At 37.4% G+C, this 18,366-nt stretch overlaps 1 protein-coding gene across 1 annotated transcript in view; it reads left to right on the top strand.

Moving 5' to 3' along the window:
- LOC140150317 (uncharacterized) overlaps nt 1-18,366 on the top strand; it is a 171,461-nt gene that overhangs the window by 121,529 nt on the left and 31,566 nt on the right. The window contains 2 exon segments of the mRNA XM_072172326.1: nt 8,677-8,748; nt 10,194-10,283. Coding sequence (XP_072028427.1) covers nt 8,677-8,748; nt 10,194-10,283 — 162 coding nt within the window.

Here is an 18,366-nt window from a genome sequence, read left to right as displayed (position 1 = left end):
GAACACTTGTATCGCTGCTTGTAGAGCAGCAATTCTTCCTCTATCATAATATCATCTTCTCATAGTTTTTCTGTTTTCTCATTTTTGAGTGATTGTATTATATATTACATTCTTCACTCTCAAGCAGACATTCCTTGGAGAGACTTTAGGCTGCGATCACATAGAAGTATACGGTATTCGCTATACGAAATACGCTCATTCGATCAGGCTGAGTTCACAAGTACGAAATACGCTCATTCGATCAGACCGAGTTCACAAGTATGTGAACTCAGCCTGATCGAATGAGCGTATTTCGTATAGCGAATACCGTATACCATATACTTCTATGTGATCGCAGCCTTATGGAGTGTCTCAGTAGACAGAGTCTTAGATTTAACCCATTTGTAAGTCTTTACAGGTGTTGGTTCAATTAGCAGTTCATTAGTGGCACTAAGAAAAGGTTGGCACCATATTGATTCAACTGCATATTATGCAACTGAGTGGGTGTTGCAGGAGATGCAGTTGAAAAAATTTAGAACAGCGGATGAGCTTTCTGGGAGGAACATGCATATAGCTAATCATTTCCTAGCCAGAAGGCAACAATGCTCCCATCTATGTCAAAAAGACGTTTTAAAAATCTTTATAGGTGTTGATGGGATTTCCCTTTCAAGCTTCTGCTGTTACACTTATCAAAACAAATTTACCCTTCCAAGTAATAAAGCATATCCGTAAAGAAGTTTTCATACACCTAAAAGTGCAGAGGGATTGAAGTAAATACTTTATTAGGAATTGGAGGGTGTTTTGTATGATTTAGAAGAGAGGCATCAATGGGGGTAATAGAAATGTGAAATTAAATGTGTTAGAAAGGAAGAGAAAGTACACCCCTAAAAATAATAGATGAAGAATGAAGCCATGGCTAGGCAAATATTAGAACCTGCAACTTCATGGATTCCCACAACCTGACAAGATCAATGTGGTTGACATGATAAATGCCAATGCCAGACCGGTGCATCTTGGCACTCGCCAAGTCTACTCAAGCACTAACACACCCTGTCCATGTAGTTGTCTGAGGTAAAAATACATTGCCTTGCACCATGTTGCCTGCACTTACAGAAATATGCTGCCTTCAATTAGATAATAAATATGATGAAAAGAAGTTGATACAGTGAAGTGACTTAGTACCTCGGAATCAATCCTCTTCAAAGTCTTACGCTGGATGTACTTTTCTAACCCTTCTGCAAAGTGGGACGAGTGGAAACTGACGAAGAGCTCTGTAAGCCTGCAAGTAGAAGCTGCCAAGACTTGTAATCAATCCAGAGAGTACAAGACATGGTGAATCAGAAATCTTCAATTAGCCTCATTTAGATGGTAAACCCAAGTGAAGGCAATCACAATTTTTTCGTGTTAAACATGGAATTAGAGTGTTGATTAATTTCCGCTGATGTCAATATGGATGTAGTCCTTGAGATAATTGATGAGGTTTCTAAAAGACTAAATGAAAGTGTGTCTTGTGAAGGAGCCACAGTCAAGTGTTTCTGACATTGTGGGATTGAACTTCATCAAAACTGTTCATCTTTGTGCAAATGTTTGATCTCATATACCTCGTCTCACCCAAGTGTGAACCTCACCCAACTATGTCTTAGAGAGTCAGTATTTTAAGTGCTTCACAGTTGAAAATTTGAATTGTTATAATGAGATCAATGTATTATAAAGTCTCCTGGCACTGTCTGCTGAATCCCAAATCAAATCAGCATTTATTTATTTTTGTCATTCCTGAACAGAAAAGTCAAACCAACTGACTATGTGTGTTAAAACTCAGTTCCTGCTGAGCATTCAGGTTAGTGTATCTCATATCAATGTGATGCTTCAATGGCAAAGTACTGTGTTGTATAGGACCTAATGTAATTGCAGATGACATGGAAGAGGTCAACTGTCTGTTATGAATTCATATGAGGTTTGCTGGAGTGTAAGATTGATATGAATCACACAGGGTGATGTACTGTGTGTTCATCAATGCTATCAAGATGGGTTTCCTTCTCTTCTGGTTTTAATTCAATACACCTGTTGGTATTTGCAGCTTTGATTTGAAATCTGCACATCACTGATAATGATGCTAAAGTCTCTCATTACATTTTGATACCTTTCACTTGTAGATTTATACTATCAAGATCACCAAATGTTTTCAGCACAACTGCAAGACATTATGCCAATAAATTTTGAACTAGCACTACATGTAGGAATATGCTACACAGAGAAAAATGGTTTGAGCAGTTTAATCAGTTCACCAGGTCTTCAGTTGAATAGTTAAATAACTGTTTGAACCATCATGCTTCTCTGTGTAGTTATCATGGAATGAATTTGGAAGTATCTATGTTGATATGATTGTGAAGATGTGAATGGTAAGAACCCTGGCTCATCATGTAGTATGCTAGCATTCCGAGGGGACAGGCCAGTTTTAGCAAACATGGTACAGATCTTCCTTGCTGCAATAGAATGAAGTCTTGACACAAGAACTCAAGCATTCACTGTTGACTTCTTTGATATAAGGCATATAGATTCTACAATCCCAAGATTATTTCGAATAATATGATTTTGCATCATGACCAGGATAATAATTAATACCCATGCGGGCCCCTTACATGGTAAATAAGACATTGGCGCTGTCTCTACAAAATTTAACAAAAACTTTGATGTGGATATTTTAAACCTCAAAAATGTAATTTTGATTATTTTCTGAAGCTCTTGGGACCTCCTCATGCATTACGGTATCCTCCGTCAGTGGACTGATTTGTCCACTGGAAAAGTGGACTGATTTAACTATTTTGCATAAGAGAGTTTATAATTTTGCAAAATATAGTGAGGCAGGTGAGAAGTTTAATTCATAGGGTGTGCTTGAGAATGCATGTTTGGTTTACATCATAGAGGGGAAATAAAGACTGGGTGGGGATGTTGATAGGAATATTTAGTCTACCCTGCTGTGTGTATGTGCCTCATGGGGTATAGCTTACTATCCTCAGGATTTCTTCAAATAGAAATTGAAATTCTTAATACAATTTGGACGGATTACTCTGTAAGGTTGTGAACTTATTTAACAACATATGAAGGCCTGGTACACTTCTTGAGCAGGTTACAGCTTTATCAATTTGAAAAAACTTGCTACAGAGCCCAATTTCTCGGACTTACTAGCAAGTGCAAGGCCATGGATTAGGTTGTCCAGATTGAAGCTAAAGCCTGTTTTGTTTGACCAGCTACATCAAGAAGAGAACTTGAGAAAGGTTAATTTCCTGACTCTTATTCATTGACTTAGGACTTCAGAGGCATTATAGTATCCTCCATCAGGTGATTTGGCCATTGTGCAATTAGAGAGCGTATAATTATGCATTCATGTATTGAGGCGAGTGAGAGGTTTAATTCTTGTCCGCATTGAAGCAAAACCTGTTCTGACCAGCTGCATCCAAAGCATGGAACCTGGGAAAGTTGAAATGAATTTCATGACTCTTGTGAACATGTGAAGCTAGCTCTTCTATAAAAAGTGGGAAACTTGATTAGAAAGTGCTAACATGTGCAGGCTGTTATAGCATGGTAACTATTGAGTTGTGTGCTTGCAGCATCCAATCTGACTTATGTGCTAGGTGCTCTGTATGAATAATGTGATATCTTTTGGCATGCAGTCCAATACTTTAGCACTTGGTATGGATTATGAGACTAGATGTGAAGTGAAGAATCTGTGTTAGCGGGGCTTTGCTATTGTACCAAGATGCCGTTAGGTTGGGAACTGATAATGCATTACAAGCCATGTTGTATTAAATGGTGACACAAGTCTAAAATGATTTATTTTGAGATATTCACGGAGAGGATTATGTAGGCATATTTAGATGTCAAAACCTCAGGGTGTCAATAGATATAAGGGCTCATATTGAAATACCCTACCACGTTTTCACACAGAAAGAAGGCAGGATTCCCCTCGCTAAGCGTGCACCTCAGGAAAGCTCGGTCTTAAAACGGATGGATTATATGCATCAGTGATACACCCTGCCCAGGATTTTAACAAAAGAAGGCTAGCACAGGAAAGCTGCAGGATGGCGCACACCTTCCTGTGTAAGGGAATTTCAATATGAGCCCTAAGCTTTGTATTCACAAATAATGGCCAAATGTGATTTTTGTTGAATTATATATATTTATGTAGTGACTTTTACATGTCTTTATCAAGCTGAAGTAATATCCGACAACTGATGTGGTAAAATTTGATATCCTGTTAAAGTTGACAGATTCATTCTACATTAGTAACATATTTGACATATCCTACTCTTGATATAAACTATATGTGATTATTGTGATTGAAAACATACAAGCTCTTGTACTTTGTGGTTATTGTATCAAGAACAACATGAAGCTTGTTGCTTCTGTCAGAAAGTCAAAATAAATAGGAAACATTTGTCAGAGTCCAGCAAATGTGAAACATATGATGGTTTGGTTGAGTTAAACAGTGTTATTTGCGCTTTTCTAGCAATTGCATCAGAAGGCTTTTGCAAAGTGTATGCGGCAGTCAACGCTCACGTTTCACAGGTGTACGCACATGCAACACGTACTTATCGGGTATAACCTCATTTTGAGATGATTGTGTGATCAGCGAATAATACCGCCACATGCAAAAGCGTGATCAGTTATGGGTAACAAATTGGTGGTATTCAGATTCTTGACAATGGTATGTAGAAAAAATTCTGCATGATATCACACTTTTATATGTAATCCGTCGCTCCTAGACACAGTCAGTGTGTTGTATCATGAAGCATGTTTAGTATCACACACAAGCTCTGATTAGTTTCGGGTACACCAAGCAAAACACAAATACCCCCAATGATTGCTCCATGTGTGTATTAAGATTTCGATGGGAGTCCTAGTTCTCTGGTTTTAGTTCTGTGGAGAAACCTCATATATATTTTCAAACACTATGTATGCACCTGTCATCAAGAAAAAAGTGTAGATAATACACAGGTAGTCATAAATCAAAGCTGCCGGTCTGAGGAAGGAACTTAGCATGATGGGTAGAGATATGTGGCATACAGGTGTGGTTCATTTGGTATTTGCCATCACGCCAGACACCTGCGGTGGAGAAATTCTCGAATGACGCAGTCGCCGATGTACAATTCCTGTGCAAGATTTAGTTCTGTGTTAGATTATGTATGTGTGCCAGATGTTAATAATGAAAGTGACCTAAACATTTAATCATAGGTGTCTTGTAGGTGGACATGAAAGTGGCCTAAACAAGTAGATGAGTCTTGGAGGTGGACATGAAATTGGCCAGATCAGTCTAACTTCGATGTGTATGTGGAAGACAGGTTGTGGTATACATGTAGAGCTAGAGGGAGTTGAATGTTAGTCTGATGAAGTCTCTACTCTTGTCATGAAATAGGTGTCAAATTAACCTGTAAACAAAGTCTAGGCATGATTCAATCATATTAGATGAATAGGTCTCAAATTGGTTGGAAGCTATTGTAGTTGGACTTGAAAATGTTTTTACAGACATTAACAAAATCAGACTACGAGCTGTCATAATAGGCATTGACTGATTAATCTAGATGAACATGAAAGCTCCCTTCCAAAAATTTTAATAGGACTGCAGAATCTGATAGTATTAATTCAAAACAAGAGGGTGGTTGTGATGTAGAATCTTCTTCTGAAAGACACCATCTATCAAGAAGAAGACCCTTTCACCCTGTAGATGCAATGTGTATGGTTTGCATTAAGACAGAGGAACTGGAAACTGTTCATCAAGGAGGTCATCAAATACGGTTCCATTTAAAAGTCCCTAGGGGACATGTGGGTGTGTCCGCAACATGTTTAGACAGAGGAAATAAAGATTCTCAATTATCTCAGTAGAGCTGAAAGTACTTTGTATCACCTCAATTTTCTTAGTGTTTTATATTGAAAAGTTTGACTAACCCTTTCATAAAAAATCTGGGTTTTAAGTAAATGGAAGTTATACATTTGAAATACCTGCAAGGTGTATATAAGTCAGGTATCAATCTATAATTAGGTTCACCTCAAGTTTGGTAGTGACGTCAGTGCTCTTTCGCAGATGTGCCGCAAGCGTGCAGACAAACCGCCCCTGTACGCGTGGGTGTACACTCAGGGTGTTTAACTTTACACGCGATATGATACTGCGGCGAACGAAATATGCAAGTAAACGTCACTACCGAACTTGAGATGATCCTTTATACAATTCAGATATTTAAATTTTTGGATGCATTCACCTATGGCATTCCTCTGTTGATTTAAAAGAAATATGAAAGAGGAAAAATAAAGAGTTAGTCATGAGTGATAATGGCAGAGAAGCGATGATGGGCAATTTGATTATTTCCCTAGCCTGGGGACTTCCCTTGGCCACAAAGGAAGCTCAATCATGGGGGATGGAGAAGTCAAACCAGGTCCCCGGTGTAGCATGAATAACATAGCCTTAGTATGATAATAATGAGAATCGGTAGATAGTGTTGTGTTTGAGGGCTATCTACTCTGCCCAGCTGTGAAAAATTCATGTCAAACTAGACTGTTTTTCTCTATTAAAATCAGTCGCTTTTTGGAATGCGCACCTAGTCAAAGTCTTGAGTAGGTAACACACACATATGTATGCCAGCACTTTGAGTGAACTCTCACTTTTTGAAGCTGTGCTCAGAGAATATGTACTGATGCCACTGATTGCACTAGAGAAAATGCAGTAACTATAAGCTGGAAAGATCCACACCAAGTACACTTTGAGATGACAAAGATTCCAATCCATCACTTAATCCTTCGGAAATTGCAAAAACCTCCATTATTCCGTATCCTGCTGCTGAATTAGGTTTGAAACAGTTTTAAAAGTAAAATGGAACAAATACCCTTGCATATTCTGTTTTTCTGTTGTGCATCAGATACAGACAGATACATCACACATAGCAAGCAACTAAGCCAAATAAAATACTATTCCATCAGCTATTTTATTTTAAGTAATTGGCACACAACCAAACAATAATCTTACAAAATGAAATAGCTTAAGTTTAGAACAGTTTCGGAAGAACTGTGGTCACTGGAAGTCCCCTTGTCGCCTGATTTGATTAGAACCATGCCTTGGGCTATTTCCTAATTCATTTGGTGCAACACTTCCCACTTGTGTCTTGTTTTTCTTACACTTTATTACTTCCTTGAGTATACATTCTCAAGTTTATTATCAGTTACTGTGATCGTCAAAATCTGATCAAAATTGTATTTAATTAGAAATCCACTAATAAATCATGGTTGTCTATAAAATCACATTTGGTATGATCTTGTGTCTCTATATCAACTGTACCATCGGAAAAGTTTTAGTTTTTTAATTCATGAACCAAGTAAGATTGAATAATTTATGCAATTGTATAAGATAGCTTTCATATACTTTCATATATAATTTTGAAAAGTGACTGTGAGACTTTTATGATGATGATAGTTCATTTTGCATCTTTTTGAAGGATTCAATACAGCATTCTATCTGCACCTAAGGTATCAATCACCGGGTATGGTATTGAACGTATTGAAAGTGAATGGTTCAATACACATTATTTTGTGGAATAGATTAAAATTAGAAATGAGGTGTGATTTTCAAATTATTATAATTCAAGAATGGAGGGATAAATATTTGAAATTCAGAAAATATGTGGTAGCTTTTTTATTACTCAATAACATGTATCATTTTTGTTTGTTTTATTGTGGCATTATAAGGCTCAAAGGTATAGTTCTTTCAGCGGACACCCTGTAATATATAGAGTGGTCAATGGTTGTTGTCATTTTGGTTCAAATTATGGTGACACTTTACATTTGCTACCTATTACTTAGGAAACCATAGAGCATCTGTACTTTGATCAGCTTGTAATAGGCGAGTATCATAATTGGATTGATATAGAATGAGATACACACAGCTGGGTGCAGGGCGTATTGCATGCTCTTTTGTGAAATACCCCGCATAAGTTGTTCGCACTAGCTAATTGACACGCACAGTAACAGAAGCCAAATATGTTTTGTGTATAACACGTTGAATACAGTTTAGCTAGATAAAGCTATCCAGATGCTGTAGTTTCCGTTAAATGTTAGTGGTCAAATAAAAGAAGGCTTAAGCAAAACAGATTTTTCTGTTTTAAGGGTAATACTTTGGTTATGTGTAAAGCTTATAGTATCCTTTTAAGGGTGTAATAGTAACGTCAAAGCTGTGACCAGATTAATCACAGCCAGGCTCGGGTTTTAACCAATAATAGCACCGCATAGAACAGAATCAAGACAAAAATAATGCCTATTTGAGAAGAGTAGACTATTACATCAACACATTACTTGTATGCTGTCGGGCAAGTGTTAGTCTAAGGATTATTCTTGAATTAGTTTGTGTATCCATGTTATGTATTCTTGTACAGAACTTCCTTCAATTTCCACTGGAAATAGCACAATGCCAAAGCTCCAGAAATTGAGTTTGTGTAAGTAGGTTATCTGAACATCTAAGCGCTACGTGTTGGCAGAAGAGATGAATTCTGGGAGGGTGGTTGAATTCTCTTTGTCTTTCTTTTTACAATGTTGCCATTTTGTACTATTAGGTAGATTGCATCATAATTTGAAACACATGCTTGAATGTAGAGATGGATTATTGTTAATTTGATTACTCATGATTTTTGTACTCTTTTCTGATTTGTTTTGCTACAGGATTTCAGTAAACACTGGTTTGTCTTATGTGATAATAAGTTGAGCTACTACAAAGATTCAGCAGATGAAGATGTAAGTAGGAGACACAATGGGCTATTCCAGCTGAAATCCATACACCCTATGGAAGACATGTCTTTAATTTCCCACACAAAGGGTGTCGATTTCAAATGGATTTACCCATTCTGGGGTCCAGTTCACTATACTTTACGAAGCTTTGTAAGCGTTGAAATCGTTCGTAACTTACGACGAGCCATAATTCCATTTCACTAAATACGAACGGTACCCTTCGTAAGAAATAGGGATTTACTACAGGGACCCTTCATAAAGTTACGTCTAGTATTGGGATTCGTAACTTTACGAAAGGTTCCTTGAGTTACGAAGGGATAAAAGTTTAGTGAAATGGACCCCAGGTGACCCATTTGAAATCATGTTCCCTGTGTGGAAGATTAAGGGCATGTCTTCCATATTGTAACCTGTGTGTATACAGCATGCAATATAAATCTAGTACAATTGTCTTTTACAAAAATAACCAAATAAAACCAAAAGGTTTCACCAAGAAGTATCATTTCTACATCTTTATATGAATCATATGATTTCCTTTGGCGTACAAGGTAGCTAGCTATATATCAAATCAATTGAAACATGTCAAGAGAAGTTGACAACCTTTGTTCATGTGAGTGAATCGAAGCAGAAGCAACTAAGTCAGGTCTCGCTTTGAAACTTGCGACTTTTGATACCTCTTAACCATGGAACCGTGAATCACACCTAAAGCATGACAAAAATCAACAGTAATTTTATCATTTTCAAAGACTGTCGATAGCATCTTTATAGCCGGCCATAACTTATTTTATTCATAAGATATGGGGTGAGATGACAGCATTAAAGATATGACGCATTTCCTGCAAGTTCATTGTGCTTAGGTGTTTTACATGATTCAAACAAGTTGTTCTAGATCCAAGGTGAGGGAAAGTCTTCAAATTGATAGTAACATTTCGATTTCAATACTAATTGATATCAAATTGATAGTGATATCATCAGTTGGGTGTCCAGTCAGTATCTATGGTAAAATGTATGCACCTACTAGAATGCAACGACTCAACTTGGCTAGTAGTAACTAAACAATGAAAAGGTAAACTTCATCTTTAAATGCAGATGTGAAAACACACCCTTGTGCATAAGTTACAGATGCCAAATTTGATTTCTGGAATATGTAAGTTTGTATTTCTCGTACTACTGGTATTTCATACAGGTGTGAATGTTCTTGAGAGGCCGGTCGAGTGCATATCCGCCAGTACACGCTTTTTAATACGGAATAAATGCTAACCTCATCGTGACATCATCCAAGCAGCAAAGTTCATTTCCCATTGAAAAGCGTTATACGACGGATATGCAGTTGACCGTTCTGTGATGAGCTTTCACCACTTAGGAAGCTTCATTGCTGAATGCCTCTCTAACCGTGAAGGTTATGAATTGTGGCAGTTTGTGTAACCATTTCATGTTTGCTCATTCCTTTCCAGCCCAAGCATTTAGATGGCATAATAGACTTGTCAAAATGTCAGGAGGCCAGGGAGACCCCTGTCAGCAGAAACTATGGCTTCCAAATCAAGGTGAGTTAGTTGCATGGCCCAAAAGTTTCTTCACAGCAACTCCAGGAATGTTTTACTGTTGTATGTTGTGATTTTGTGACAGTAACAAATAGCAGATTGTCATTACCCATCTTCTATGGTGAAGAGCCTTACTTGAGTGCAAAGAAGTGATATGGCTTGACACTAAAACAATGATAATATCATCCTCAAGTTTGTTGCAATCTGTGATTTGTTACGTTGAAAAAATCATGACATGAAATGGGTTTATGCTTCAACATGAAAGCTCTTTAGAGAAGATCATTTCTCCCATACTAGCATTTACAGAGCTTCAAGCAGGAGGTTAATCGTTTGGTTGCCAACCTAAATGAATTACCAAAATAGGTAATTGCTGTTAATGCCTGGTTTAGCTAAAACAATGGGAAATTCTTGCATGTATGCATGACACCCACCAAGGTTCCCCCATTGCACCTGGAAAACATACAAAGTTAGCAGTTGACATGTTAATGCTGTGTGATTAAGATATGATCCAGAGATGGTCACAGTCGCTTTATTCTGTCAACATAATCATATGAAAATAGAGGATGTGTGATTGATATCTATTTATGAAGGCTAAACTCTATGTAGCGAAATTTGACCGGCGCTGAAGGGTGACAGATTCTGCGAGATTTCAGCATAGGCCTAATTGAAGACCGGGGAGTGAAGCCCGGTGAATGTCGATGGAGGAATGAATGCCGTCGGAGCTGAATAGGAGAGTCCATAGGTGGATATGGGACTCTGTTTCTAATCAATAATAAATGCTGATTTCTTCGTGGATCTGATAGCGGTACCTTCAGTAACTTGTCTACAAATAGCTGTTAAATGGATATATTTTGTGCTTACTTGCCGTGTACCCACCACCTGTTTATTTACCTCCGCATATGGCGTCAAAACCAGCACAAACCTGCAGTGAGCAAATCAGCTGATCGCCGATTCTGCAGAAACATCAGGAGCAGCCGACAAGGTGACCCCAGGTGTGTGACCTGCTGCCTCGTACTCATTATTGCTAATGTCATATTATTATTTGTGTAGTTTAAGACCTTTTTATTCTTTATTTCATGTTTTATAAAGTACAAATGTTCCTTAAGGATTTTACTAATCCCTTCCACACGACAAAATCCTTTTTTAAGATTGTACATTCCTGGTGGGAATATCGCGCGACATGTTGAGGTTAAGGTCAGAGGTCAAAAAACGTGAGAAAGAAAATGCTGAGATAAACAATGCAACGAGTGGGTTTTTAAATGAGATTTCGATATGGACATGATACCGTAAATCCACCGTTTGATTTATATTTTGAACATTGGAAGTTGTCCAAAGGCAAGTAATCTATCACCCTGAACATTTACATGCGCTGTCATGACCAACTGGCATCGCTATGAGGGTGATTTTTGACCATGCATTGACTGTAAAGTCTAAAGACACGTTCACACGTTGTGTAATAGATGGATAATATGCACAATCAGCATAATTATGTGATATATTATACCGAAGCCAGTTATGATACCAATCCTATAAAATAATAAATAGCTACCAGGGAACCCGGCCAAGGCTTCAATCTCTATATTAGCTACCAGGGAACCCGGCCAAGGCTTCAATCTCTATATTAGCTACCAGGGAACCCGGCCAAGGCTTCAATCTCTATATTAGCTACCAGGAACCCGGCCAAGGCTTCAATCTCTATAGCTACCAGGAACCAGGCCCAGGCTTCGTGGGATGTAAAAGCGTCAATATTTCATGTGGTCTAAATCATGTGAATAATGTTAAATTTGTGATAATAAGAACTCATACCGTGGGGAAATCGGACAGTAATCTACGTCCCAAAAAATAACCAAAAATATGGTACCATTATTTTTATACGCGTGGTTACGGTGCGTCGAGGGTTCGGTTCCCATATTCACATTAAATTAATGCTTAATTCATAAAAATCGCGCTCCTTGACCTCACAATATTGAGAACCTTGGTGAAAATTTCCACCATCCAAATTATGCATTGTGTGGATTTATGATGAAAGGTGGCCACCGCAAAAGTGTGTTTGTACTAGTAATATTTATTGTGTAAAATTGTATAAGGTTAAAAGAGTGTGTCATAACCACCTTAAGCTTTAAAAATCAGAGTGTGTATTTGTTTACAAACGTAAGCAACTTTCGTGTTACAGGAACATGAAAGGTGATTTTTTTATACTGGTGCATTAATTTTATAGGTGCTTTGAACTTTTCCGGTGTATGTTTTTATTAGGCCAAATCTGATCATTCGCATACAGGTTTATCCAAATTATTCAACTCAATCACGTTCAAAGTCCAGTAGTGTGCACCGATCCATGATCTTTCATTGAAAGGTTTTTGCCTGACCATTAATTGACATTTTGATTTGAAGCGTGCCATGGTAGATCCAAAATTCTATTTTTTTTGTGGCTTATATTCCAACCTTTACGGTATTTTGTCAATTGACCCAAATTTGCCTTACTTTGTGCCAAAAAGAGGTCTTCCAAATATTTGTAAATTAATGTGATTTAAAGGCAGCTTCATATTTTAAGTACGGTAATCATCATAACATTTTCTATGCACCAGAGTCATGTTTACTGACCCCAGTAATTGTGTGTGCAAACTGTATCTCTTTTATTAAGCCGCGTGGTGCTACCAGTTTGCCCTATTTTTTTTTTAATGCTGATGTGATCTGAAACCAAGAGTGTTTAAGGTTTGCCACCTAATTATGTGTGCTTAAGATTTATATTAAAGTTACTAAGTAAGTACCAGAGTAGGTATGTAAAGTGAGTAAAAAGTATTGTAAGTGAGTAAGTTATTCCTGCTGGGTATTTTTATGGTATTATTAAGGTGGCAGACTCAGGTAAATTTTTTTTATTTAGCCTTCTCAGACATTATCCTGCTTAAGGTGGTTATGTGGTTTATTTTCAATGTTGTTATTTATATAAAAGAATGACCTGCTTTTAAATTCTTCTCTCATGCTCTGCATGGTGTATTATTTTAGCCTAAATTGGTTTTAAATAACCAGCCCACGTGCTGACCGCTCGGATCCCCATTCTTTTACATCTACATAGCTTGCCAAAATCAAGCAGTAGATATTGTCATTATTCAATTTAAAATAATTATAAACAAGGCCACCATTAGTAAAATTGGCATTTATGGCTCAAACAAAAGCCAAAACGTAATATACATACTTCACTGCAGTTATGGTGATCCCAGTGTTTCTGTAGATGGTATAAGTTTGCATCTACGGCACAGGTAAATAGGTTTGCATGATTTTCTACTATTGCCTATAGTACTTGAGGCCTAGTGCAGTCAGTTTTGCACATAAATCTATGCAGCATTGTTCAATGTATGAATAACATATGTCATCACTTTTGAGTGAATGCTTATGATTTTAAGCTGCACCCAGTGAGATTTGCACTGGTGTCACTGACTGCACTTGGCTACAACACTATGTTCTGTCTCGTCTTATGTTGAGAAGCCATCAGTGCGTTTATGCTGATGCATCACCAGCGTGTGGACAAACCAACCCTCTATGCCCGTGTATATGCCCCACAGAATTAGGTTAGCGTGTGTGATTCAAAAAAGTCAACACAAATAAATTCATAGTGAGATTTGCACTGGTGTCACTGACTGCACTTGGCTACAACATTATACTGTGTCTCATCTTTTTTACTTAAAAGTTGAGAATGCAGTCAGTGCGTTTATGCGGATGCATCACCAGCGTGTGGACAAACCAACCTTCTATACACATGTTTATGCCCCACAGAATTAGGTTAGCGTGTGTGATTCAAATCGGCCACCACAAATAAACGCATAGCATTACTCTCAAGTTAAGATGAGACATACATCTTGACTTGACATCATACACACCTTTGTTTCCAATGGACATTTTATTGTGAAATTTCATTGTACAAGGAATACATTAAAAAAAATTCCACATAGCCCCCGCATGAAAAGTATTTAATTATCTTTGTAATCACTCAAAAAGCATTTTGTGTGAATTTTACATCCAAACTAGAGGCTATTAAATTTTTATGGGCCATATTATTTTACATGTAAAGTCTATGGGGTGACGATTACAAATGGATGGCAAGATTGAAAAACCCTCATTTTGGGCCATTTTAGACACTAAAGTGACTAAACTGCCCATAAAAAGGAATAGCACTTAGTTCGGATGTAAAATTCACACACAATGCTACCTGAGTGAGTACAAACATAATTAAATACATTTCATTCGGGGGCTATAGCAAAAGCAAAAATGTCCTATACCTTAATGGTTATGGAACAAAGGTGCACAGGCTTACTAGCTGCACCAATATCTAGGGCGGTGTAGGGAAGGCTCAAACTGTATCTCTTACACTGCAATTATGATGCATACCCTTATGCATATCCTATAGGGAAGGCCCAAACTGTACCTCTTACACTGCAGTAATGATGCATACCCTTATGCACATCCTCTAACTGCTCATCCATCCGATGACTGGATAAAAAATCAAGGGAAATATAAATTGAGCAGGATAGGGATGAATTCTCCAGTTTTGTAATCAATATATTTGATGATTTAGTAGATTATGCCAGGAACTTGATAAGGTTGGCTCATTGCATCCTAATGGAGCGTGTGGACATGATTATCTTGTCAAAAAAGCCATATTCTTCAGAACATGATCCTCTACTTATTCAAGAAAAAAGCAGTGTAATGACATCATTTCAAAGCAGATTCATTCCATTTTCAAAGCTTTACATTGCTACTTGTGAGTACTACTTCAGCAAACAAAGACAAAAATCAGAAATTTTGGAAATTATGGGTTGGGGAGGGGGGATTGTAAATTCTTCCAAAAAAAAGAAGCAAGATTGCAAACATGTATCTTAGAATGAAGAGTGTGTTTCTTCAGTATATGATGAGGCCAATAATGTCTGTGCTTCAATCGCAATCCGCAAATTTTCACCAAGTAAAAGAAGGTGCCAAATATCAGGGTCATTTGTGGGCCTTATCCAAAGGCTTAGTAGGAATGAGCATGTTTGCAATATAATGCTTTACCTGATAATAAAGAGCAGGGATGCAAATTTTCAGGCTTATGCCTGAATTCAGGCTTTTTTGTAGTCCAGATTTGCAAAATTTCTTTTATTTTTAGTCCGTTTTAGGGCCATTCTGGTCATTTTCACACTGTTTTTCAGCCTTTATGTCAAAAGTGGACTTTCATCCCTGAAAGAGGGTCATATGATTCAGTGATGACCCATTTGTCCAGGTCAATTTGCCAGATTGTTTCCATCATACCTGTAACAAGACCATCATGATTCATTGTAGATTATTCCAATTGATGGACATGGCTGTTGAAAATGGTCAGTGAGGTGAAGCTTATAAAAATATGAAAGTTATCAATTGAGTCATCTACTATGTTGTGACTAATGCTTGGATGTCAAGAGCAGGAATATAAAGAGCTTAAATGATCATGTTGATGGAAAAGTTTGGGTCCTTGTGTTTTCTTTGCCAGTGTGCATGGTTGAGAGCTTGGGGTTTAGGCCACTAGGAGCCATGAAATGACAGAGAATAACAACTTTACATTACTAATGTTAGTGAATAGAAAATGTGGAGAGACAACATTTGGACAAACTACAAATTTTTGTTACCAATCAGCTAACTTACCAATTTGAGTTTAAATTTTGTAATGCATCCTGAAATTTCAAAGCATTATTTTGCAAAACATATATAGGTAAAGCGTTAATCGGGTCCAGTGGTTGACACCATCAAGAGTGATATTGTACTACAACTATCAGAGATTCAACAACTGATGAAAGACAGAAGACTTTGGGCCCAACATACTTCTGATGTTTCCTCCATTCAATCCATGGATGAATGATGATGATGATGATGTGTCCAAGTTCCCAAAAACATGGAAACTCACCATAATACCATAACTTTGGACATTCAGGTGTGGTGACTTAAAAGTGCACTCAAGTATTTGAGAAATTAGCGCAGGTCTTACCAAGAACTGCCTATAGGTTACAGCTGGTAACCAGGGGTAACATGATATCAGGTGGGAGCCACAAGCAATATACTGCCAGGCACCTTGAAAGATTTTATGCAGTTCTTAAAATAGATTAGTACCCCTGTGGTGATATCAAATGGCTATGCTGGCTCTACTGTGGACATATAACGTACACAGCAGACTTAAGATATAAAATGCTTTTGACAAAAAAAGTGATAGGTGGAAGGAAGATAGGTTATTATAAGGTTACCGTTGAAGGAGAAAGGAATAATGCCTGTATCATATCACAAGGAGCGTAACATTTTTGGGACTTTCTGTTGCTTATCAGAAAAAAGGATTGCCGATATATCGAGCAGAAGTCGCTAGCATGCTCTAGCATCAAATCTGTACCAGTTGACGACAATGCAAATTTGACGCTACATTGCTAGTCATGAGTGAGCACTGGTAGCGATTTTTACAATCGCTACTGGTGTTTTGATCACTGGCATGTTTTAATCACATACTCCATTTTCTAGTATGATATGAGCATAACAAGTTTGAAACAAAGTCAAGTTTATCAAATGAATACATTGATGCAGTGGTTTTATGGAGACAAGGACAAACTTTGTAAGAATTTAGAAATGGGAGATCCAAATCTTGTAGACAGGAAAATGTGAACAATACATGAAGCAGTAATAGTCAGTCATAATTTATAGTATTGGGGTATGTATTTCCCTTGAGCAAGTTCAGGCTAAACAATAATCCACTTTAAAGGAACCTAGTCTGCAGTAACAAGCAATTTAGCCTATTAGCTTAAAAGAGATTAGACCCAAAAAGAAACTGACTCAGAATTGCCCCATGCATAATGCTATGGTAAATATTGGTTTGTCTCACAAAATAGGGTATATCCGGCATAAGTTGGCAAAAGCCTAAAATGAAACTACAATTTGCATCTTTTATCTTCAGCATTTGTGTGCGCTACCAGCATAACATGAACAAGCATGCAATTTAAAACAAAGTTTGATGGGTGTGTAGTGAAATAATCTGGAGATACACTATTTTGCCGTCTATGAGCGACATGCAAACATGGCTAAGTCGATCCTCTTTACTTAACACTGAGTTAAGGATTTGGAAAGTTTTAGAAGCTGATTCATGCATTCATTTTGAAGTCAACTAAATCATGTTCCACATCAGGCAGATTTACTTAAGCTCTCTATTAGCTATGCAATGTGATGAAACAAGATCAGCTTTGGTATGCAATTAACACATGAATGGAACGCCTTACAAGTGAAGCGCTGGCAGAGATAGTGTACCTCTGCATGTTCATGTGCTATAATTCTATTAATGTATTTTTGGAAAAAGGAAGACCAAACTCATTAGCTATATGTAACATAGGATATTAAAGTGCCAGGCAGTACATATACAGGGAGTGTAATATCATCAGGAATAACCATGCACAGCTTGAATAAATCATTGACTATGGCATGAATTAGCGAGGTAATAGGGATCGGCTCAATTTGCCATTATTCTATTATATTATGTTGATATAATGGTCTTTTTCAGACCTACTTCTTTGGTAATATAGATGAGTTGACTTCTGACGTCAAAGCCTGGCAGTATGTGGACCCATCATCACAATTTATATTGTTTTTTGCCTGGCGGTATGCGTGTGCATCATATTGTGTTCAGGGCTAATGTTTTTAAAACTCCCGCCACATTACAATAAGGCTATTGAACGGTGTAGTGGTTGCACGGGGTTCACTCAAGCATATCAATATACCAGTCCCTTGCCTTTGTTGATAAACATTGAGGTCAACTCATCTGTATAGAATGTTAAATTTGCAGGACAAGGTACCTATGATGAATACTTGTGTCTGATGAAATCACTTTTTTCTTTGGTAAATCATTGAGGAGGGAGATAGAATAAAAAAATGAAAAGGAGACAATGTTAAAAAATACCTTACGTTTACCTTAAACTATGATGAAGACAATATGATGACAATGATTGTGGGGCAGTGGTGGTACATTAGATCCTTATAGCTGTTTTAGGATAGTTTGCACTCAACACTGAAACTTTAACCATATGCTTCATTTAAGAAAGAGATAATGTCTTTA

The sequence above is a fragment of the Amphiura filiformis genome, chromosome 4, assembly GCF_039555335.1.
Source record: "Amphiura filiformis chromosome 4, Afil_fr2py, whole genome shotgun sequence".
In the NCBI taxonomy this organism is placed as follows: Eukaryota; Metazoa; Echinodermata; class Ophiuroidea; order Amphilepidida; family Amphiuridae; genus Amphiura; species Amphiura filiformis.
This window is presented reverse-complemented; position numbering and strand designations above follow the sequence as displayed.